At 39.2% G+C, this 22,645-nt stretch overlaps 3 protein-coding genes and 1 pseudogene across 6 annotated transcripts; all 4 read right to left on the bottom strand.

The window, feature by feature from the left end:
- Positions 1–1,396: 1,396 nt before the first annotated feature.
- On the bottom strand, positions 1,397–22,040 carry LOC145911574 (excitatory amino acid transporter-like). 4 transcript variants are annotated; one of them, XM_082998968.1, is made up of 13 exons: positions 6,347–6,583; positions 6,140–6,289; positions 4,980–5,131; positions 4,773–4,922; positions 4,216–4,429; positions 3,595–3,637; positions 3,394–3,511; positions 3,207–3,336; positions 2,897–2,990; positions 2,696–2,835; positions 2,205–2,399; positions 1,804–1,938; positions 1,397–1,730 (listed from the first exon to the last, which is right to left on the bottom strand). In XM_082998968.1, the coding sequence occupies exons 3-13, from the start codon at positions 5,122–5,124 to the stop codon at positions 1,565–1,567; spliced, it is 1,530 nt and encodes a 509-aa protein (XP_082855094.1). In that variant the 5' UTR covers positions 5,125–5,131; positions 6,140–6,289; positions 6,347–6,583; the 3' UTR covers positions 1,397–1,564. The 4 variants fall into 4 exon arrangements, with proteins under 4 accessions (XP_082855094.1, XP_082855091.1, XP_082855093.1 ...); XM_082998965.1 differs by having other exon boundaries at positions 3,207–3,511; XM_082998967.1 differs by lacking the exons at positions 6,140–6,289; positions 6,347–6,583 and adding an exon at positions 21,710–22,040 and having other exon boundaries at positions 3,207–3,511.
- On the bottom strand, positions 8,095–11,480 carry LOC145912103 (excitatory amino acid transporter-like; annotated as a pseudogene).
- LOC145912102 (excitatory amino acid transporter 3-like) lies at positions 12,684–16,283 on the bottom strand. The gene is made up of 11 exons (XM_082999522.1): positions 16,139–16,283; positions 15,917–16,066; positions 15,527–15,749; positions 15,305–15,347; positions 15,076–15,181; positions 14,714–14,831; positions 14,552–14,645; positions 13,813–13,952; positions 13,268–13,462; positions 12,906–13,040; positions 12,684–12,825 (listed from the first exon to the last, which is right to left on the bottom strand). The coding sequence occupies exons 1-11, from the start codon at positions 16,281–16,283 to the stop codon at positions 12,684–12,686; spliced, it is 1,491 nt and encodes a 496-aa protein (XP_082855648.1).
- LOC145911450 (excitatory amino acid transporter 3-like) lies at positions 17,931–21,516 on the bottom strand. The gene is made up of 11 exons (XM_082998782.1): positions 21,246–21,516; positions 21,039–21,188; positions 20,487–20,700; positions 20,088–20,130; positions 19,887–20,004; positions 19,695–19,824; positions 19,377–19,470; positions 19,176–19,315; positions 18,685–18,879; positions 18,277–18,411; positions 17,931–18,203 (listed from the first exon to the last, which is right to left on the bottom strand). The coding sequence occupies exons 1-11, from the start codon at positions 21,388–21,390 to the stop codon at positions 18,056–18,058; spliced, it is 1,512 nt and encodes a 503-aa protein (XP_082854908.1). The 5' UTR covers positions 21,391–21,516; the 3' UTR covers positions 17,931–18,055.
- Positions 22,041–22,645: the final 605 nt, after the last annotated feature.

Raw genomic sequence — 22,645 nt, 5'->3', positions numbered from 1 at the left:
TGAATGTTGGTTAAACAATTAAAAGCGATAAAATACAATTTTAACTACACTTGTACATCTAACCCTAGTAATTTTGCTTGTTATTTATGACAATTAGCTCTTCCACATTTGTATATGAACCAAAGATTACTCATTGCGTTTCAACACTACCGTATGTCCTATTATATGTATACGATGTATTGCTGTAAATACAAACTTTTCCAACTACAGAAAAACAACGCACGGAGAAAGGGTCCACATTTAACATACATGTCTGTAGGAAAAGACTAAACAGCCCTTTTTGACGGTAACTAGTATATACAAAAGTACAATTTCACCTGTCTGACTAAAAAGTACGTTATAACCGAACTACACCAATGCTTCTTAAACACTCGAATCAAACACCTAGCTGTTTCACTTTGCTTACGTCACCAATTTCACGATTCTAATCAGCGATAACACAAACCCCAAAGGCGTCACCCACGATGTTTACGATGCCTCGCATTCTGTCACAATGCAAACAGAAAAGTGAATCTCAAACAAACAAGGTTAGTATGAAACCAACACCTGACATTATCCAGTCCACTGTATAAAAAAGGTCGATGGTTTCTATAGAGAGCTCGATAGACTGCGTTACAAGTACAAGTGCAGAACCTGGAATGGCCGCTGCCCCCATTGCGGCCACCGAACCAGTGATGCTTATCAAAGGGTTTTAGTTTGCCCCTGTTCAGGCGAATAAAATTAATTAAATTATTTGATTAGTACTGGATTCAAGTGCGGCACTTATAATTTAAAACGCAATGTATATTCGTTGTTCAAAACATTTTCATTAGTTCATAATTGGAATAAAATCTGCTTGGTAGCAACAGCATAAGTATCATAACCAATTATCACTCCATACTTTCCTGTCTTGGTGCGTCGGTAGACCCCAAAATTATCTCAAAACTATCACCGCAAATCCTAAAATATGACTTCGCGGTATTTGTTGAATAATACGTTGATACATAATATCACAGTTTGCTTAACGACTCTTACAAACGTGAAAGGATTGTTTTGATTCTCTGTATCTCCCGCGAGGTATAATCGACTTTAGTGAGTTTTTATTCGCAGAAATCGCGATCGGCAATGCATCAAACCTTTTTTTGAACTTTTTACACGGCAAAACAACTTTCTACTGTGGTTCGTTCTCGGTAGTATCTAGGACGTTACCTATAACGGATAGACGTTAACTACAAAGTGAAATAGTCTCTGTCTATTCTGCCTGCAAGACCATCCTTCCTCACCAGTTGCACTGATGTGACCTGATATAGGTCGAAACATTGCAAACTACTATCTTCAGCTCACGTCTTTGTGGTTTGGAATAGGACCAGTAGTTGGTTTCGTCAATATTTGCAAAATAATAAGAGGCCTCTAAATTTAATGTAATTTTATTTGTTGCTGTTAATCTGAAAGAAATCCATTTGTCAATTTTTTTCGGACTTTTTCCATTGGTCAGAGATATAAAAAAAATCATCGAAACAACATCCGTGTATGTTAATCACTACTTTGTACATAGTTCACTGTGTTAACATTATCAAGCATTTGTTTAGGCCGGAAGCTTTCCTCTGCAAACAATAGACTCCCGCTTTCCTTCGGGATCCAGCATTTCAAATTCCTCCTTGCTGACGTCAAACGATTCCCTATTCAAATAGGAAATGACGCAAACTCCCGTGATGTCACCAAGAATATTCACAATGGTACGGAGCCTCTCCCTGAGCATAGACACAAAACGCTATTGAGGAAATTGTTCACTTGTTTTGATGCTTTGGAGGCGGGAATACTCACAAAAACCAGTCGACTGTATAGAGTAACCCAATAGTTTCCACCGGTAACCCGACTGATTGAAGGACGAAGAGCACGACCACAATACCACTACCTGGAATGGCTGCTGCACCAACCGACGCCAACGAACCTGTGATACTTAAAAAACACAATGTATTTAACGTCCTGCTTATCTAAGAAAAAGTGATCGCTAGAAAAGTTAATTCAGGTAGTTTTGCAGGTAGCGTTGAGCGCGTATACTAAGCCCCTAATCACCCATAATGCATGTTCACGCATGCTGTACGGTGAGGATTTTACCCCAATTTAGTTTTAAAATATGCAATGCAATCCCTAGAACAAATCACCAGTGCTACAGTTTTTGCAGTTTATCTCAAGGCTGGCTTTGTTTTTATTGAACTTCTTACCATACTGTGAGGATTTGGCCGAATGATAATGTAACTCCGTTTATTTGTGCCACCGTCACAGTTACAATGCCTTGAAACATCGCACCACCGTCCATGTTAATTGTGGCCCCGAGGGGAAGAACCAGACGAGTGAATCGTTTGTCGATCTTCAGGTTTTCTTCGGCGCAATGCATGGTGACAGGCAAGGTTGCGGCACTGTGAACAACGTTTGCGTACAGAAGAATAATAACTGTTAACCAACAGTTTTGCAGTATAAAAGATTCGGGATTTAACATTTTTTAGTCATAAGATGTAAAATAAGTCTTGGATTGATAAATTTGTGCAACAGAATAGTCTATTATCTGAATTTTATTTTTGTTAGCAAACAAAGCAAAAAGTGCTCATTTCTCGTCTAGTGCTTTGGCGAAGTATCAACTGTAACTTTCGTTGTTTCATACTATTCAAATGAAGTATGAAGTTTTAATTAGTGACAAATGGTGGTATTCACTTACCTGGATGAAGTACCCGCTGCTGTTAAAATTGCTTGCAGTGAGCCCAAATACATTTTAAGCGGATTTTTTCTGGTAACTATCCAGTATATGGCGGAATAAACCAACATGGTTTGTATAAAAAGACTGACGATGATGGTGGTCTGCGAACCACAAGACTTTGAACACATATGTATACTCGCTATGTTGCGTTTGTGTCCTCACCATGTAGAGACCGAGGGTCCTCATTGTGAAAAGTATGTCACCAACTTGGAGTAAATTTCCGGCAATGAGACTGCAAATTCCTACCGGAGCGTACCTGCATTGGATGCTGGTAAAGTCATTGCATACTTATCAAAGGAATGTTTATAGCGTGACTGGTTTTTGTTTTGTTAAAGCTTCGTACAGCAATTTTCATAACTATTCAAAACTCAATTACATGAATGCAGCTAAAGGTAACGTGAGGAGAATCTACATTGTAGTTTTTTCTGCACTATGCATGTAATGTAACCACCGTGAAGGTTTATGATCGTACCACATAATGTTCATCACAATATCCATGAAAACATTGAATAGTTCGTTGAAGAAGCGATTCAAAACTTCCCCTTCAGATTTCTTTCGTTTCCCGAGCGCGATTCCCAACATGAGGCAAAATGTTATCAAACCTTCGGAAACAAAATTCAAAAACATAACTAACCGGTAAATATTAATCATGGAAATACCCAAAGCATTTGATCCGTTTGTGGTCTCCAACGTTTTGATGACTTTTGTGGTGAAATTAGATGAGGAATTAAAAGAATTTTTTGTTGTTTGTTTAACGAAGGTTGTTTTTGTGGAATCCTGTCAAAACGTAAAAACCGTCATGCAATTGATTCGTTTATAAACACAGAAAGGCAAGGCACTTTGCGCTTGTTGTTACTTACAGCTCGAAACCACGCTTCGATCAAGTTTTTTGGAAATAGATTCCTGCAAAAATATAATTTTTTACTATATTTTAAAACTAATGATTTACGTGCAAGTGACGTAATTTATATATAACCAGTCCTCCACATAGTGAAAAACGCTTACACACTGTTTTCAACAAGAAGCGAACGAAAGTAGGAACGATGGGATACGCAGACTGTATTGCGATTCGGTGTCTATATAGGGATTCGGTGTCTACATAGGGATTCGGAGTCTATATAGGCATTCGGTGTCTATATGGGGATTCGGAGTCTATTTTGGGATTCGGTGTCTACATAGGGATTCGGAGTCTATTTTGGGATTCGGTGTCTACATAGGGATTCGGAGTGTATATAGGCATTCGGTGTCTATATGGGGATTCGATGTCTATATTGGAATTTGGTGTCTATATTCGAATTCAGTGTCTACATAGGGATTCGGTGTCTGTGTAGGGATTCGGTGTCTATATTGGGATGCGGTGTCTATATAAAGATTCGGTGTCTATATAAGGATTCGGTGTCTATATGGAGATGCGGTGACCACATTGCATTAGAGCCTATATTCGAATTGCGTGCGGCACATCGCTAGTGTCTTAACATTACCGAATCAAATCTAACACCGTGTCCAAGGTGGAAAAGGTGGAGTTTGCATCTCTGCTTGAAGATTCCATTCGTTGAGCTTGCTTCTGACGACCTGGCTGAATTGCCAACGCTAAAGCTAGCCCAATACATATAGCAAAGAAGGTGGTAGAGATGTAATAGATTATAATGTGCAATCCCACCCGACCACTCTTTCTTCTGTACAAATCGGCAACCCCTGGAAATAGCAGACGTATTAATTAAAATGAATCTAGGTACACGGCAAATAATAAAATCATATACTGCTATTTTTGCTGCCAGGCTAATTAATCGGAATTGCTCTTCTGGCACCTCTGGCAACTAAGTACCAGAAGAGCAATTCCGATTAATAATAAAATCATGTTGATCAAATAGAGATGAATTTCATAATGTCTTCTTGCTTCAAAAAATAAAACGGTTCAAAAGCCAGATATTATCAAAGAGGAAAGTTAAATGTCGTCAGAATTTGGCATCATGTGCAACGCTGGCGTTTTTGCATAAATTTATATACGGTATAACTAGTGCGAATACACTAGAAGTACCTGAAACAATACTGGTCATTATGAGAGGTATTGCCATCATCTTAAGTAACCTCAACAGAATTTCTCCAGGAAAAGCCACCAAAGCTTTGGCATTTTCAGACAAACTTGCATGCCGCAATCCGATTCCAAGCACAATACCCACAAAGACACCTGTTAGTTTGTATAACATATAGAGAGTATTCATTAATGAATGAATGTAATCTTTACTTGCGAAAGTCAAAGCCAATAAAATGTTGTTCTTTTTCATTTTTCGACCACAGCAAACATCGAAATTTTGTTTATCAGACAACCCCTCGTCTTCGATGGGTTCCATGTTCATCACTACATCACTCGACTGTGTGGATGCTGACATGTTGACACTAGTGAGAATGTTTACAGGAAAGACAATAAACGGTATTAGTTGCTGTTCCTCAGTTTGTCCAGGTTAATAACCTATATTTCAGAAATATTTTAAGATTTTAGCGCTGAAGTTCACAAACAGAAATGATTTGGCGCAACAAGACATGATCGCTTCACTGCACAGGGCCTTACTTGGCGACCACAGTAAACGTAAATGTCGACTGGCAAGTTGTGCGCTGAAGCAAAAGTGTATCGTGACCACTATAGTCGTTTGAGCTCAATAGACAAAGCGTTGGGCCTGGTTAGCCCAGGGTCGTGAGCTCAAGCCTTACCGGGGACTTTTTTTCAAATCTCGATCTGATCTGTGGGTAACATAGTCCAACTTTACCGTCTGCTTTTAAATACCGCGTATCGACCTCAACACGATGAAAGAGACTGCATAAAGTAATGCTGTTTCTCTACCAGTAATCATTGCTATGTATACTGACATAGTAAACCTACATTTGCAACATTGACCTAGCAAAATTCTAGGCATCCAATTCTACACATTTGATTTTTTTTTAGCTAACAAACAATTTCACCACTATTTCACACTCGAAGCATTTCTCATGTTGAGTTTAAAGTCAACTGCATCGAAAAAACATGTGTTCAATGCCGCACTACTTTCACCAACTGTAACACTGTGTTCACCACACGTAACATCGAAAAACATGTGTTCAAGCGGCAAGCTCAATCTGCGCTGACTTAAGACAAGCACTGAAGCGGCACCTTGACTCTGGACCACCTAACGTTCTATCACAATTGTTGGGCGTGGAGCGTAAAGGCAAAGAGCGAAGCGATTTTGGTGATAAAAAGACCGCAAAGTATTTCTCGAAATGAGGAAGGGTTCCACTTTACCGGCAATCCACGACTAAAAGGTGAAAATAGGAAACGCTGCATGCATTCTGATGCAAAAGAATGGCAAATACAAAATTCAGTTTTGCATAAATTTAAATACTGTATAACTAGTGCGAATACACTACAAGTACCTGAAACAATACTGGTCATTATGAGAGGTATTGCCATCATCTTAAGTAACCTCAACAGAATTTCTTCAGGAAAAGCCACCAAAGCTTTGGCATTTTCAGACAAACTTGCATGCCGCAATCCAATTCCAAGCACAATACCCACAAAGACACCTGTTAGTTTGTATAACATATAGAGAGTATTCATTAATGAAGGAATGTAATCTTTACTTGCGAAAGTCAAAGCCAATAAAATGTTGTTCTTTTTCATTTTTCGACCACAGCAAACATCGAAATTTTGTTTATCAGACAACCCCTCGTCTTCGATGGGTTCCATGTTCATCACTACATCACTCGACTGTGTGGATGCTGACATGTTGACACGAGTGAGAATGTTTACAGGAAAGACAATAAACGGTATTAGTTGCTGTTCCTCAACTTGTCCAGGTTAATGACCTATATTTTAGAAATATTTTAAGAATTTAGCGCTGAAGCTCACACACAGAAATGATTTGGCACGACAAGACATGATCGCTTCACTGCACAGGGCCTTACTTGGCGACCACAGTAAACGTAAATGTCGACTGGCAAGTGGGGCGCTGAAGCAAAAGTGTATCGTGACCACTATAGTCGTTTGAGCTCAATAGACAAAGCGTTGGGCCTGGTTTGCCCTGGGTCGTGAGTTCAAACCTCACCGGGACTTTAATTTTTCAGATCTCGCTCTGATCTGTGGGTAACATAGTCCAACTTTATAAAGGTTTACCGTCTGCTTCTAAATACCGCGTATCGACCTCAACACGATGAAAGAGCCTGCATCAAGTAATGCTGTTTATCTACCAGTAATCATTGCTATGTATACTCACAAAATAAACCTACATTTGCAACATTGAACTAGCAAAATTCTAGGCATCCAATTCTATACATTGACTTTTTCTTAGCTAGCAAACAATTTCACCACTATTTCACATTCGATGCATTTTTCATGTTGAGCTCAACTGCATCGAAAAAACACGTGTTCAATGCCACACTACATCCACCACCTGTAACACTCTGTTCACCACCTGTAACATCGAGAAAACATGTGTTCGAGCGGCAAGCTCAATCTGCGCTGACTTAAGACAAGCACCGAAGCGGAAACTTGACACTGGACCGCCTAACGTTCTATCACAATTGTTGGGCGTGTAGCGTAAAGGCAAAGGGCGAAGCGATTCCGGTGTTAAAGAGATCGCAAAGTATTTCTCAAAATGAGGAAGGGCTCCACTTTACCGGTAATCCACGACTGAAAGGTGAAAATAGGAAAGCGCTGCATGCATTCTGATGCAAAAGAATGGCAAATACAAAATTCATCAAGTAAAATATTTCAACACCTTATGCACAAAACATGCGCAATGCGTGGTTGAAGCTCCGCTCAGTTCATTTGGGAATGACGTAATCACATATTATTGCCATTCAAGCGACAAAGGTGAGGCCAAAGCTTAAATGTAGTATGAGGTAAACGACAATCCAGCCAATCAGGCGTAAGCTTTAAACAAGGAAAACAGATTTTTCCCCTGGTCTGCGAAGTAGGAACATTCGAAGCAAGTATTTTTGCTCATTTCTATTTATATCGAATTAATCTGTTGTGGTCACAGTGCATTATGTACGACAGAGGTGACACTCTTGCATGCCATAGCTGTATGGTTTGTGGAATGTGACACAATATGTCGCGTGTTAATCCGCAAACTATGTTAAATGCCGCATCACTCTTGTGGCTATGAACTGAATTACCCTGGTTTGGCACTCTTTGAGATGACTGACTTTTATTTTGTGAAATACACAAGCTTTCGCGAGTATCTCTTGCTTTATCACGTGTAAATGCAACACAATGCGATTCAAAAACAAGCGAAGATACGAAAAAACACAAAACACTCGATCACAATTATGAAGCCTTAACAACAAAGTCAAGTTCCACTGTTTCCAAAAACGACAGCACAATTTCTTCACAGCAAGGCAACCTCTTTCTCCGTATCGTCCACCAGCAGTGCTGCCGGGGCTGAATTGTTGGCGTCACTGTCATCACGATTTAGATGAGAAATGACGCAAACTCCAGTGACGTCACCAAGAATGTTTGCAATGCCACGAAACCGTTCTCTAGTAATGAATGCATCGTCATGAAGAGAATCGTATCCAAGAAAAATACTTACAGAAACCAGTCGACAGTATAAAGTAACCCGACTGATTGAAGGACAAAGAGCACGACTACTAAAGCGGTACCAGGGGTGGCTGCTGCACCTATTGCAGCCAGTGAACCTGTAATGCTTGAACACACACAGAATCGGTTGTAAGATTGATAAAGTTGGTGACAATTTATTGGCCGCATAAATGCACATGCAACACCGCTAATCATTCGTACCAGACGGTGAGGATTTGGCCCACTGATAGTAAAATCCCGTTAAGTTGAGCTACGGTAACTGCCACAACGCTTTGGAACAGAGCTGTTCCGTCCATGTTTATTGTGGCTCCGAGCGGAAGAACTAGACGAGTGAATCGTTTGTCGATTTTCAGGGTTTTTTCCGCTCAACGCATGGTGACAGGTAAGGTTGCGGCACTGGTCACATAAATTAACTTACAATTATATATAATACTCAAAATCATGGTGAATGTTGCAACATTACAGGGAAACCGGTCCAATGAAATTCAATATAAAAAACCTAAATTCATTGATGAGTTTTAATTATTTTTCAATCTCCTGCATTGCGTTAAAATTTTCCGAGAAACGTATTTCGTTGCCGCCGGGAGAACAGGTTATTCCTTATCGTAATGCAACGTGTCCTTTCATTTCGTTGGTGGAAAACATTCCTGTGTATATTCTCACCTTGAGGTTGTCCCGATCATAGTTAGAATTGCTTGAAGAGAGCACGTATACAATCTAAGCGGATTTTTTCTGGTAGCAGTCCAGTAGCCTATATGGAGGAATAAACCAACATGGTTTGTATGAAAAGGCCGAAGACAACAGCAATCTAAAAAAGAATCTATTTTAAAATATAGTTTATTTACTATGAGGATTTGTGCTCTCACCATGTAGAGACCAAGGGTCCTCATTGTGAAAAGCATGTCACCAACTTGAAGTAAATTTCCGGCTATCAGGCTACAAATTCCTACCGGTGCATACCTAGGTTGTATATGTGTATGAGTTTCCATCGACTTGCTACCACTTTACTTGGAAATTTGTGTACCATAAGGTAAAACTTAGTTGTGGCCTTATTATGGTTTTGTATGTACTGCAGGAGGGGCTGGTTAGCTATTATACCAAACTTACCACATAATGTTCATCATAACGTCCATGAAAACATTGAATAGTTCGTTGAAGAAGCGATTCAAAACTTCTCCTTCAGATTTCTTTCGTTTCCCGAGCACGAGTTTCCCATAATAAATTGCATTTGGATATCCAAGGTTACAGAGCAAGTTTATATATATATTTGTACTTGCTATTTACACGAGGAATAGGATGTGGGTAATATTTGATCTTATCATTTGATGAATATGATGATAAGTCAACTGATGCTTGTTAGAAGATATATTTTTGTCTGCAAATTCGAAGCAGTTGATCATCTACCATGACATTTGATGTTGGTAAGTTGAAGTTCAAAGTTAATTATTGTTCTTTTCTCACCAAATTCTTGATAAATTTTTTTTGCAGTTTGTTGTGAATATTTTTGGTCATTTAGTGTCAGCAAGATAATTATAACCTTTGAAACAAAATTTTCGTTTTTTTTTCAAAGCAAAACTTAAAGTAAAAGCATTGTGTTTGGTGTGTTTGGATGGAATGGCTTGGCATGCTAAAACAACCCTAAAACCAGTTATTACCAGCAAAAGCCTTTTGAAAGTGGCTCGGTTTGATAGGTGCCTGTGCAATATATCGTATTAAAATGCCATATACTTCAGACCTAGGCGAGGAGTTATGCCAAAATATGTGTATGGTAGTTCTGTACAAAACTTGGGTGAACATTTAATATGCATGATAAAATTCAACGAAAAGAATGCGGTACATGTTTTAAATCGGAGGAATCAATAGTTAATTTTCAATGTTAACCTACCACATACAAGCAATACGCAACATAATTAAAGTGATAAATCACCAGCTGAAAGCAGGCAGCGACAATGTTGCTTGGGAAAATGTTTCTGAAAAAAGAAAAGATTTTTTTCGCAAAATTTTCCAAAAGAGCACTCAAAAACACTGCTACAGCATGTTTAATATTTTTTGGAACTTTTATCTGCGAATCAATTTTTTGTGAATAATCAATATCGTTTGTATTGAATTTCAAACTTATGAGCAAAGCACCCCCACCTGATCAAGTCAAGGAAGGTATCCATGGTAGATACAAACCTCTCTTCCCTCTTCTCTCCGATGTCATCCTCGTTAAATCCTCCTCGTCCAGGTTTGATGATGGTAACCAGAGCGATTCCCAAGATCACTGCCAGAGTGGTCGTTGTCAGGTAGTACGCCACCGCGTGGCCACCAATTTTTCCGCTTTTTCCCGTTTGAAGGTTGGCCAAACCTTCACATGCAACGAACACAGAGGTTGTTGAATGTTGTGACTTTCGAACGAAATGGAAATTCATTTAAAGAATTATTATACACGTTTTATGCTTCAGTGAAGCCTATGAAAGCACTGGTATAAGCTAAATACACAAGTTCTTTCGGCACTGATGCCTTTGCATTTCCGCGTGGAGTTTTGATGAATTTCAGCGGGCAAAACGACCTCTGACATTTTAAGGATAAACGCATTGGCCTTAAAACGCATAAATCACTTGGCTTGCATGTTTTATCTCACAATTTTTTCCGCGTTGAATAACATTTTACAATATTACCTGTAATTATGCTGGTGATGATAATTGGGATGATCAGCATTTTCAGCATTCTCATCAACAATTCTCCGGGAAACATGACGACCATAATGACTTCAGCTGAAGGATCGCTGGTCCTGATTGCAAATCCGAGAATCACTCCCAGAACAACAGCTAGCAAAAAAAACAAAAGCAATACAGGTTTAGATGCTTTGCCAGATAGAATGACGATTTAAGATGGTATGCACATGAATTTAATTTCGTTGTAATGAAATTTAAAACATTTTTGTTAGAAATTAACCATGAACTTACCACCAATAGTTAAAAGTATGAGAAATGTCTCGCTTTTGACTTCAAACCTCCAACAGGTAATAAATGATTCGTGGCCATCGGATGGTTTCGAAAGTTTCCTACTTTCTGTAGTATTGCCGTTCGAAAGTGCCTGAAGTTCTTCGTTGACCGTTACTTGATTTCCGGTGCTGGTCATTGCGGTGGGAATACTTAGGTAGTTTTACAAGAACAATTAAAAGCAAGTTGTCTGGAATCTAGAAGCACAGGACAATTATTTTGTACAAAATTGATTTTTTTGTTTCGACCTAGTACCTGAGGTATTCAAACAAACATATGGAGATGTACATCGCAGTGCTAAAATAGAAAACATGTTTTTAAATATCTTTGATTCAGGTAGTAGGTCGAAACAAAAAAATCAATTTTTTACAAAATAATTGTATCTAAACAAGCAAAAACAGCTATACACTTATCTACCAGTCGACGACGTGGTAAAAATATAACAAAACCATTTTCGCAGGCTTACCATGGATGCCGGAAATGAACATCGTTCGTATATAGTTGTGTACACATTGCGCGTCATATATTTTGTATATGAATACCATCCGGTAGATTTCACTGTTGCAGTTTTGCGCAAATTCTTTTGAGGCAGCCAATGCCTATTTAGAATAACTCTCCTTCTGACAATAAAATTAACGTAGATTCTATGGCAACCGAAGTTTCGTCTGCCATTGGGCGAGACTTTTTCCGGATTATGGCGAAGCAATTCATCACGTACACAAATAAGGAAAAAACATTTTATTTGCACTGCTTGTGGATTCACATGACGGAGAGTACAGTGAGGCGCAGCGGAACGGTGTGCATTTAGTTGATGACTCGATAAGATAATTGGTCGGTTGGCGATCAAATTGGCGTGAAGTTTGTACTTGACAATACCGAGATTGTTGCGAAAATTTCGATTTAGATCTGCGGAATTGGACCCTGTTTTATAGAAGGGTAAACAACTTATGGACAACAAAAAACGCAACTGACCGATCATTACCTTTATTTCTTGTAAACGCCACTTTGCGATTTTAAAAAACACAACAACTAAAGATTCTTTTAGAATAAGAAACTGCTTTTTAGCGAAATATGTTCGTTAATTTCCCAGGAAATACTTTTGTGTATGCAGCCATGCAATATGCTCAGGACTGAAGCCCTTCGCTGTGATTTGCCAGTAGTGAACGTAATTGTATTTAAACAAATATTCATTGTCAACAATGTGGCCAAGAGCTGCGAAAATTAAAAAAATAGGGTGGTGGAAGCACGGAAAGAATTGGGCCCATGTTCAGTGTACGTATCGGTAAGGAAGATCCATAGAAGCGTTGTAGCGAGAAAACACAGAAGAACAATTTGAAATGTCTGGGTAAATTGTTACTAAATACGTTAAACCAAACAATGACATTCCTTCTTCTTACGCACTCGTATCTACTTCACAGACACCAAGCGCCTCCACTTCGTACTCGCTGACGTCACCAACATCACGATTCAAATGAGCGATAACACAAACCCCGAAGACGTCACCCACGATGTTTACGATGCCTCGCATTCTGTCTCTATGCAAAATAGGAAAGTGATTGTCAGAAAATGAAAGATTGGAGTACAAGAAACCAGTGCCCATCAATCATATACTAACATTATCCAGTCCACTGTATAAAGAAGTCCGATGGTTTCTATTGGCAACCCGATGGACTGAATTACGAACACAACTACCACAAGTCCAGAACCAGGAATGGCCGCAGCACCAATTGAAGCCAACGAACCAGTGACGCTTAAAAAAGAGGGTTTGAAGCCCATTATGTACGTTGTTTAATACACGGTTATTAGTTGTATATTTTTAAACAATCTTTACGCCAAACAAAAGTCAGCATTGTAAAAACACTGCTTTTTTGCGATAAAGTAAAAGTGGTCTAATGCTTTCATTTTGTACTTGACCTTAAGACGAACAATTATAAACTTCCCAAATAGTGAACTCTGTGTCATAAAATTGTTTCCTACCATACTGTGATAATTTGTCCCGCGGATAACGAAATCCCATTCATTTGTGCAACGGTCACAGTCACAATGCCTTGAAACATGGCAGCGCCATCCATGTTGATTGTGGCTCCGAGGGGAAGAACCAGACGGGTTAAGCGCTTGTCTATCTTCAGGTTTTCTTCGGCGCAATGCATGGTGACAGGTAAGGTTGCAGCACTATGTAATGGAAGACAGATGAAGATTTCTTCGTCATAAATTTGAACATACTGGTTTGAAATGATATGGCTTTAAAAAACATATTAGTTTGCGGGAAAAGTTTAGTTTAATTGAGTTAATTGGCATGTGCAAAAGTTGTCTTAGCATCTCGAGTTTTGCACGTTGAAAAAGGTTTTGAAGTTTAATATGTTTTTGATCTACGTCGAGTGAATCTGATTTAACAGTTTCTGTGGTTGTATTAGATGGAGGAGTTTTCGGAAATTTGTTTTGAAAAAAATTCTACCTTTGTCAGAAAATAAAACTTAATTCCGCCTTTTTATATTGCTTTTGACATTAGTTGACACCAATACCTTGAGCTAACAGCAATCATTGTAAACACGGCCTGCATAGAACCTAGTAACACTCGAAATGGATTTCGTCGGGTAATGATCCAATACACGGAGAAATGTACAAGTAATACTTGAAGAGAAAATCCAACAACGACGGTAGTCTGCCAAATATTGTGGATATTGTTAGATTTCCACTCAACAAGTTTATCTTTTAATCAAGGTTTACAGGCTTCGCAGTCCAGGTATTGCTACATAACTTGATCAGCTAGGTTTTCCTGACAAGTCGGAGATGTGATTCCCACGTAAGGACCTGCGCAGTGGGGCGATCTTGTCCATCATGCCATTGCATAAAACGTTTCTACGTTGTCTGATTATAGTGATAGAGATCCCCTACTTATATGTGAAGGTTTCCTGGCAAGTTGTGTACTTGCGTACCATAACAGTGTACCTTGGCCACAATATACACCATGAAACCGCCGAGCTTCCGGTAGCTCTATCGGTAGAGCGTTGGGCCAGATTAGCCCAGGGTCATGAGTTCAAACCTCACCAGGAACTTGATTTTTCAGATCTCTCTCCGGACTTTCGGAAAAAGTGATTGACCCAGCTGGACTGCGAAGCCTGTTAACCAAACAATCTTGATCCAGCTAGGGCGAGCCAGCCAATTATGCCATTGCATGAAACATTACTGCGTTTTCTTTTGATTAAGTTTGTAACGCATGATTTATGTAGAAAATCCCAATACAGCATTAAAACTTCTCACCAAGTATAGGCCGAGGGTCTTTACTGATACAAGGAAGCTGTTGACTTTAACCAGATTGCCAGCTATTAAACTACATATTCCAACTGGAGCACACCTAGGAGTTTACAATTATTATTCGTAGTCCTATATTCTGTATCCGTTCATTAAATTAGCTTCATTTACCAGGTAATGTGCATCAAGACGTCCATAAAAACATGGAAAAGTTCGTTGAAAAAACGATACACATTTTCGTAATTCTTGCCAATGGCGATTCCCACCATAAGGGAAAACATTACCAAACCTTCGTAGTAAATACATAAAAAAAAATTGCAGATGTTAAGATATTTCAGTGTATATAACTATTAATTGCCAGCTAAATTGCTAAACAATGTACTGACTACTGAAACAATTACCCTCGTCTCTCTAGCATCAATTCAAGGCCAGGCTATCATATATTTTAATACTATTTTTGAATACACGTACATTATCTTATGCGTATCTTTTAGCCATTTGCCCCTAGTTTTTGTTCCAGTAATTGGACTCACCTAAAGCATTGGATCCTTTAGTAGTGCCCAACGATTTAACAGTTTCTGTGGTTGTATTAGATGAGGAGTTTTCGGAAATTTGTTTCAAAAATTTCTTTGTTTGGTCCTGAAAGGAATAATTTTAGATAACTTATTTTGTAAGGATTATTTTCTTTTTTTTTTCAGACTGACAACCTCGTAAAATTAAAATAATTTCGAATGTGGTTTAAAGACAATTTAACACACTTACCAATTGAAACCAGGCCTTAATCAAGTTTTCTGGAAACATGTTTCTGCAATCACAAGTGTAATAAGCATAAGAGATATCAATTTTTATATTCATGCTGTTGGTGGCTTTTGCAAAAATGTTTATGACAAAAATTGTAACATAAGATGATGTGCTTAGAATGTGAAAATTTGCAACTGCTTTCAGAGTAAAAAAATACTTTAAAATTTAGTGTTCCTAATTTACCGCAATAAATCTAGGACAGTATCCATGGCCGAAAGAGTTGGACCTTTTCCTTTAGCTGTTTCGTTAGCAGTGACTTCATCCAGAGTACGGTTCTGAAGCCCTGGCTGAATTGCCAACGCCAAAGCCAGCCCAATACATACAGCACAGAAGGTGGTAGAGATATAATAGATTATTATGTGCAATCCCACCCGACCACTCTTTCTTCTGTACAAATCGGCAACCCCTGTAACTATTACATGTAAACCGCGAAACTTGGAATATAGAATAACGATTAGAATACAGAAGTCACCACGAAGCATGACTTAAGGTAGCCTATGTAGGACAACATTTGATGGCAACATGTTTGTCTTTGTAACCACTTAAAAAACACTTAAATGTTACCAGGCATACCTGTAACAATACTGGTCGTTATTAGAGGCAGGGACATCATCTTAAGTAACCTCAACAGAATTTCTCCAGGAAAACCCACCAAACTTTTGGCATTTTCAGACAAACTCGCATATCGCAATCCGATTCCAAGCACAATCCCAACAAAAACGCCTGAGATTACATGACATTTTCCAAAGTTAATGATTGTATAAGTAACATTCATTAGACAAATGTAATGAATACTTATTAAAGTAAAAGCGACCAATAGTTTGTTCTTCTCCACGTTGCGACCGCAGAAAGCAAAGCATTTTTCTTTTGAAGGTATTTTCTGGCTTTTGATTGATTCAATATGCAACACAACGTCACCAAATTGTGCAGACTCTGACATACTTAGAACTGTAAAGAAAACATTGAATAGTGTAACCGAAATTAATGCAACTTGGTAAACGCCCAGGCTACCCTACATTGACGACCTACCGCAAAGACCTGGAGTCGCGCAACCATATTGATGGCTACTTTTGTTTTGATAAGGCTTGGCGGAAATACGTATATAGGGTAAAAACGATTAATCCGTCAGTTTTACCGCTTACATACAACAGTACTTTACTTTATCTAGAGCAGTGATTCCCAACCTTTTTGTGGTTTCGTACCACTTGGAGGTAAAACTATTTCGACGCGTACCACCTAGTTGAGTGTGGCAAAGTAACCTCAAACATTTTAAGATCACTTACGATTTGTTAAATTCGAGCTTTATCCGCAAATTACGGAAAGGTGCTCGCGGTTAGGAAACACTGATCTAGAGCCCAACACCCAGTCTCTATCAGACCTCAGCGCTACAAACCCGGTCCATCACACAACGGCGGCTCACAAAAACACCCGTTCCTCACCGTGCGCCACCACCAGAGAACTGTCTGGCTTGCCACTAATTACTTCGCCCGTCAGAACCTTAACCAATCAGCGTACCACACGTCTGCTGCTCAAGCATACCAATTTAAACTGTGAAAAGGTGAAACAAATACGATGCATATTAAATGTGCAGGAAAATAACCAAGAGAATTAAAGTGCATAGAGGTAAAGTAAAAATAAAGAAGGCAACAAAATAAAGAAATAAAACAAAACGAATAAATTCGTTTTCAATGGTACGAAGGTATGACGACCGAATAAAGATAAGTTGAAAATTGTACACAAAAGCTGGAAACTACCCAACATGCGAAGCTTTGTTGTTATTCAACACACACACAGCAGTGCAAACCAACGAGTCCAGGTACCCACACAGAAGTAGCAAGAGTCACTCACCGAAACAAGGATAATCAGGTGATTCAAAAAACAATTAAACATTACTACAATACGCACGTAGACATATTTCAGTTTAACCATTTGCTTCAAAAACGATAACTTTCTCTGATGTAAAACGACAACAACACAGAAGGGTGGTGACCTATATTTGCAACGGGTATAGCTAACCACACGATCTAGCATAACGCTCATCCCAATACCTAGTTTGGTACCCAACATATCGACGATTGACCGAAAGGTACCACAAAGTGGAAATCTGTGTGTCTGCTAATCTGCCAGCTAGCACAGTGCCACTTCAACAGCTGCACTGATGAGACCTTACAGGTCGAAACAGTGCGTGTATACACCCTGTCTGCAGCTCTCATTGATTATTATGGTTCTTTTGCGCACTTAATGCGTTTTGATATGCAGAAATCCCGATCGGCAATGCATCAGAGCTCTTTTTAAACTTTTTACACGGCAATAGAACGTTCTACTGTGGTTCGTAACGGATCGACGTTAACTACAAAGTGGAATAGTCTGTCTATTCTGCTTGCAAAACCATCCTTCCTCACCAGTTGCACTGATGGGACCGGATAGGTAAAAACAGTGCAAACTACTATCTTTGGCTCACGTCTTTGTGGCTTGGAATGGGACCAAGAGTTGATTTCGTCAATATTTGCAAAATAATAAGAGGCCTCTAAATTTAATGTAATTTTATTTGTTGCTGTTAATCTGAAAGAAATCCATTTGTCCATTTTTTCAGACCTTTTCCATAGGTTAGAGATATAAAAATCATCGAAACAACGTATGTTAATCACTATTTTGTACATATTTTTCTCTATGTTAACATTATCAAGCAATTGTTTAGGCCGGAAGCTTTCCTCAGCAAACACTAGACTCCCGCTCTCCTTCGGCATCCAGCATTTCAAATTCCTCCTTGCTGACGTCAAACGATTCCCGATGCAAATAGGAAATGACGCAAACTCCGGTGATGTCACCAAGAATATTCACAATGGTACGGAGCCTCCCCCTGAGCATAGACACAAAACGCCATTGAGGAAATTGTTCACTTGTTTTGATGCTTTGGAGGCGGGAATACTCACAAAAACCAGTCGACTGTATAGAGTAACCCAATAGTTTCCACTGGTAACCCGACTGATTGAAGGACGAAGAGCACGACCACAATACCGCTACCTGGAATGGCTGCTGCACCAACCGACGCCAACGAACCTGTGATACTTAAAAAACACAACATATTAAACGTCCTGCTTATCTCAGAAAAAGTGATTGCTAGAAAAGTTAATTCAGGTAGTTTTGCAGGTAGCGTTGAGCGCGTATACTAAGCCCCTAATTACCCATAATGCATGTTCACGCATGCTGTACGGTGAGGATTTTACCCCAATTTAGTTTTAAAATTTACAATGCAATCCTTAGAACAAATCACCAGTGCTACAGTTTTTGCAGCCACCTGTTTATCTCAAGGCTAGCTTTGTTTTTATTGAACTTCTTACCATACTGTGAGGATTTGGCCGAATGATAATGTAACCCCGTGTATCTGTGCCACCGTCACAGTTACAATGCCTTGAAACATGGCACCACCGTCCATGTTAATTGTGGCCCCGAGAGGAAGAACCAGACGAGTGAATCGTTTGTCGATCTTCAGGTTTTCTTCGGCGCAATGCATGGTGACAGGCAAGGTTGCGGCACTGTGAACAACGTTTGCGTACTGGAAAATAATGACTGTTAACCAACAGTTTTGCAGTATAAAAGATTTGGGATTTGACACTTTCTGGTTATAAGATGTAAAATAAGTCTTGTATTGATACGTTTGTGCAACAGAATAGGCTATTATCTGAATTTTATTTTTGTTAGCAAACAAAGCAAAAAGTGCTCATTTCTTGTCTAGTGCTTTTGCGAAGTATCAACTGTAACTTTCGTTGTTTCATACTTTTCAAATAAAGTATGAAGTTTTAATTAGTGACGAATGGTGGTATTCACTTACCTGGATGAAGTACCCGCTGCTGTTAAAATTGCTTGCAGTGAGCCCAAATACATTTTAAGCGGATTTTTTCTGGTAACTATCCAGTATATGGCGGAATAAACCAACATGGTTTGTATAAAAAGGCTGATGATGATGGTGGTCTGCAAACCACAAAACTTTGAATACATTTGTATACTGGCTATGTTGCGTTTGTGTCCTCACCATGTAGAGACCGAGGGTCCTCATTGTGGAAAGCATGTCACCAACTTGGAGTAAGTTTCCGGCTATGAGACTGCAAATTCCTACCGGAGCGTACCTGCATTGGATGCTGGTAAAGTCATTTATACTTACCACTGGTTATTTTTAAAGGAACGCTTGGTGTGGCTGCCTTTTTTCGTTAAAGCTTCTTATCTCAATTTTCATCGCTATTCAAAACCCAATTACATGAATGCAGCTAAAGGTAACGTGAGGAGAATCTACATTGTAGTTTTTTCTGCACTATGCATGTAATGTTACCACCGTGAAGGTTTATGATCGTACCACATAATGTTCATCACAATATCCATGAAAACATTGAATAGTTCGTTGAAAAAGCGATTCAAAACTTCCCCTTCAGATTTCTTTCGTTTACCAAGCGCGATTCCCAGCATGAGGCAAAATGTTATCAAACCTAAAATAATATTTTTACAATAAATATTTCGCAATTAATTTGAACACAGTTTTCGCGTTTACCCAAAGCATTTAAACCGTTTGTGGTCTCCAACGTTTTGATGACTTTTGTGGTGAAATTAGATGAGAAATTTAAAGAATTGTTTGTTGTTTGTTTTACGAAGGTCGTCTTTGTGGAATCCTGTCAAAACGTAAAAACTGTTATGCAATTGATTCGTTTATAAACACAGAAAGGCACGGCACTTTGTGCTTGTTGTTACTTACACCTCGAAACCACGCTTCGATCAAGTTTTTCGGAAATAGGTTCCTGCAAAAAAACTGATTTTAACTATATTTCAAAACTAATGATTTACATGCAAGTGACGTAATTTATATATAACCAGTACTCCACATTGTGAAAAACAACCCGCTTACACACCGTTTTCAACAAAATGCGAACGAAAGTAGGAACGCTGCGATTCGGTGTCTATGTAGGGATTCGGTGTCTACATAGGGATTCTGAGTCAATATAGGCATTCGGTGTCTATATTGGGATGCGGTGTCTATATTCGGATTCGGTGTCTATATTCGGATTCGGTGTCTATATGGGGATGCGGTGACCACATTGGAAATATAGCCTATATTCGAATTGCGTACGGCACATCGCTAGTGTCTTAACATTACCGAATCAAATCTAACACCGTGTCCAAGGTGGAAAAGGTGGACTTTGCATGTCTGCTTGAAGATTCCGTTCTTTGAGCTTGCTTCTGGCGACCTGGCTGAATTACCAACGCTAAAGCTAGCCCAATACATATAGCACAGAAGGTGGTGGAGATGTAATAGATTATTATGTGCAATCCCACCCGACCACTCTTTCTTCTGTGCAAATCGGCAACCCCTGGAAATAGCAAACGTATGAATCAAAATGAATCTAAGTACAGGGCAAATAATAAAATTATATACTGCTATTTTTGTTGCCAGGCATACTAATTAATCGGAATTGCTCTTCTGGCAACTGAGTACCAGAAGAGCAATTCCGATTAATAATAAAATCATGTTGATCAAATAGAGATGAATTTCATAATGTCTTGTTGCTTCAAAAAATAAAACGGTTCAAAAACCAGATATTATTAAAGAGGAAAGTTAAATGACGTCAGAATTTGGCATCATGTGCAACGCTGACATTTTTGCATAAATTTATATACGGTATAACTAGTGCGAATATACTAAAAGTACCTGAAACAATACTGGTCATTATGAGAGGTATTGCCATCATCTTAAGTAACCTCAACAGAATTTCTCCGGGAAAAGCCACCAAAGCTTTGGCATTTTCAGACAAACTTGCATGCCGCAATCCGATTCCAAGCACGATACCCACAAAGACACCTGTTAGATTGTATAATATATAAAGAGTATTCATAAATGAATGAATGTAATCTTTACTTGCGAAAGTCAAAGCCAATAAAATGTTGTTCTTATTCATTTTTCGACCACAGCAAGCTTCGACATTTTGTTTATCAGACAACCGCTCGTCTTCGATGGGTTCCATGTTCATCACTACATCACTCTGCTGTGTGGATGCTGGCATGTTGACACGAGTGAGAATGTTTACAGGAAAGACAATAAACGGTATTAGTCAGTTTTCCTCAGTTTGTCCAGGTTAATGACCTATATTTTAGAAATATTTTAAGATTTTAGCGCTGAAGCTCACACACAGAAATGATTTGGCACGACTAGACAGGATCGCTTCACTGCACAGGGCCTCACTTGGCGACCACAGTAAACGTAAATGTCGACTGGCAAGTTGTGCGCTGAAGCAAAAGTGTATCGTGACCACTATAGTCGTTTGAGCTCAATAGACAAAGCGTTGGGCCTGGTTAGCCCAGGGTCGTGAGTTCAAAGCTTACCGGGGACTTTTTTTCAAATCTCGCTCTGATCTGTGGGTAACATAGTCCAACTTTACCGTCTGCTTCTAACTACCGCGTATCGACCTCAACACGATAACTGAGCCTGCATAAAGGAATGCTGTTTCTCTACCAGTAATCATTGCTATGTATACTGACGAAGCAAACCTACATTTGCAACATTCAACTAGTAAAATTCTAGGCATCCAATTCTATACATTGACTTTTTCTTAGCTAGCAAACAATTTCACCACTATTTCACGTTCGATGCATTTCTCATGTTGAGCTTAAAGTCAACTGCATCGAAAAAACATGTGTTCAATGCCGCACTACATCCACCACCTGTAACACTGTGTTCATCACCTGTAACATCGAGAAAACGTGTGTTCGAGCGGCAAGGTCAATCTGCGCTGACTTAAGACAAGCACCGAAGCGGTACCTTGACACTGGACCGCCTAACGTTCATCACAATTGTTGGGCGTGGAGCGTAAAGGCAAAGGGCGAAGCGATTCCGGTGATAAAGAGATCGCAAAGTATTTCTCAAAATGAGGAAGGGCTCCACTTTACCGGTAATCCACGATTGAAAGGTGAAAATAGGAAAGCGCTGCATGCATTCTGATGCAAAACTTACCATGTAAGTGTCGGTTTTGTTTTTGTTTTTACTTCCGCTTACCATTGAAGTGTCCACCAACTGTGTTGTCATTGTGACAAGCTTATCAATGACGTAGAGCCAGATCACCGCCGGCATTTTTTACCGCTATCGTTTGCAGCTTGTTGTGTTTCCCCCTTTTTTCTTTCATTTTGTGTTTTATCGGGCGTCCCCACAAACAAGCCAAAGCCGACAGTTCAGTCGCACCTTACCTAATCGTAAAATCTGATTGTCAGTTTGTAAGGTATTTTTACATTTGCATTACTGTTGGTTAACTCCGTTGTTGTGTT

The sequence above is a fragment of the Ascidia mentula genome, chromosome 8 (genome assembly GCF_947561715.1).
Source record: "Ascidia mentula chromosome 8, kaAscMent1.1, whole genome shotgun sequence".
Taxonomy (NCBI): Eukaryota; Metazoa; Chordata; class Ascidiacea; order Phlebobranchia; family Ascidiidae; genus Ascidia; species Ascidia mentula.
This window is presented reverse-complemented; position numbering and strand designations above follow the sequence as displayed.

Coding starts and splice junctions, on each gene's coding strand:
- LOC145911450 (XM_082998782.1), bottom strand. CDS start 21,390: ATGCCAGCATCCACACAGCAGAGTGATGTAGTGATGAACATGGAACCC. Junction 20,131..20,486: donor ACGGTGTTAGATTTGATTCG/GTAATGTTAAGA, acceptor GTTTTTTTGCAG/GAACCTATTTCCGAAAAACT. Junction 19,825..19,886: donor AAACGGTTTAAATGCTTTGG/GTAAACGCGAAA, acceptor ATATTATTTTAG/GTTTGATAACATTTTGCCTC.
- LOC145911574 (XM_082998967.1), bottom strand. CDS start 5,124: ATGTCAGCATCCACACAGTCGAGTGATGTAGTGATGAACATGGAACCC. Junction 4,923..4,979: donor ATTGGCTTTGACTTTCGCAA/GTAAAGATTACA, acceptor ACAAACTAACAG/GTGTCTTTGTGGGTATTGTG. Junction 1,939..2,204: donor GGCCAAATCCTCACAGTATG/GTAAGAAGTTCA, acceptor GTGTTTTTTAAG/TATCACAGGTTCGTTGGCGT.
- LOC145912102 (XM_082999522.1), bottom strand. CDS start 16,283: ATGTCAGAGTCTGCACAATTTGGTGACGTTGTGTTGCATATTGAATCA. Junction 16,067..16,138: donor GGTCGCTTTTACTTTAATAA/GTATTCATTACA, acceptor ATGTAATCTCAG/GCGTTTTTGTTGGGATTGTG. Junction 15,348..15,526: donor ACTGTCCTAGATTTATTGCG/GTAAATTAGGAA, acceptor TTGTGATTGCAG/AAACATGTTTCCAGAAAACT.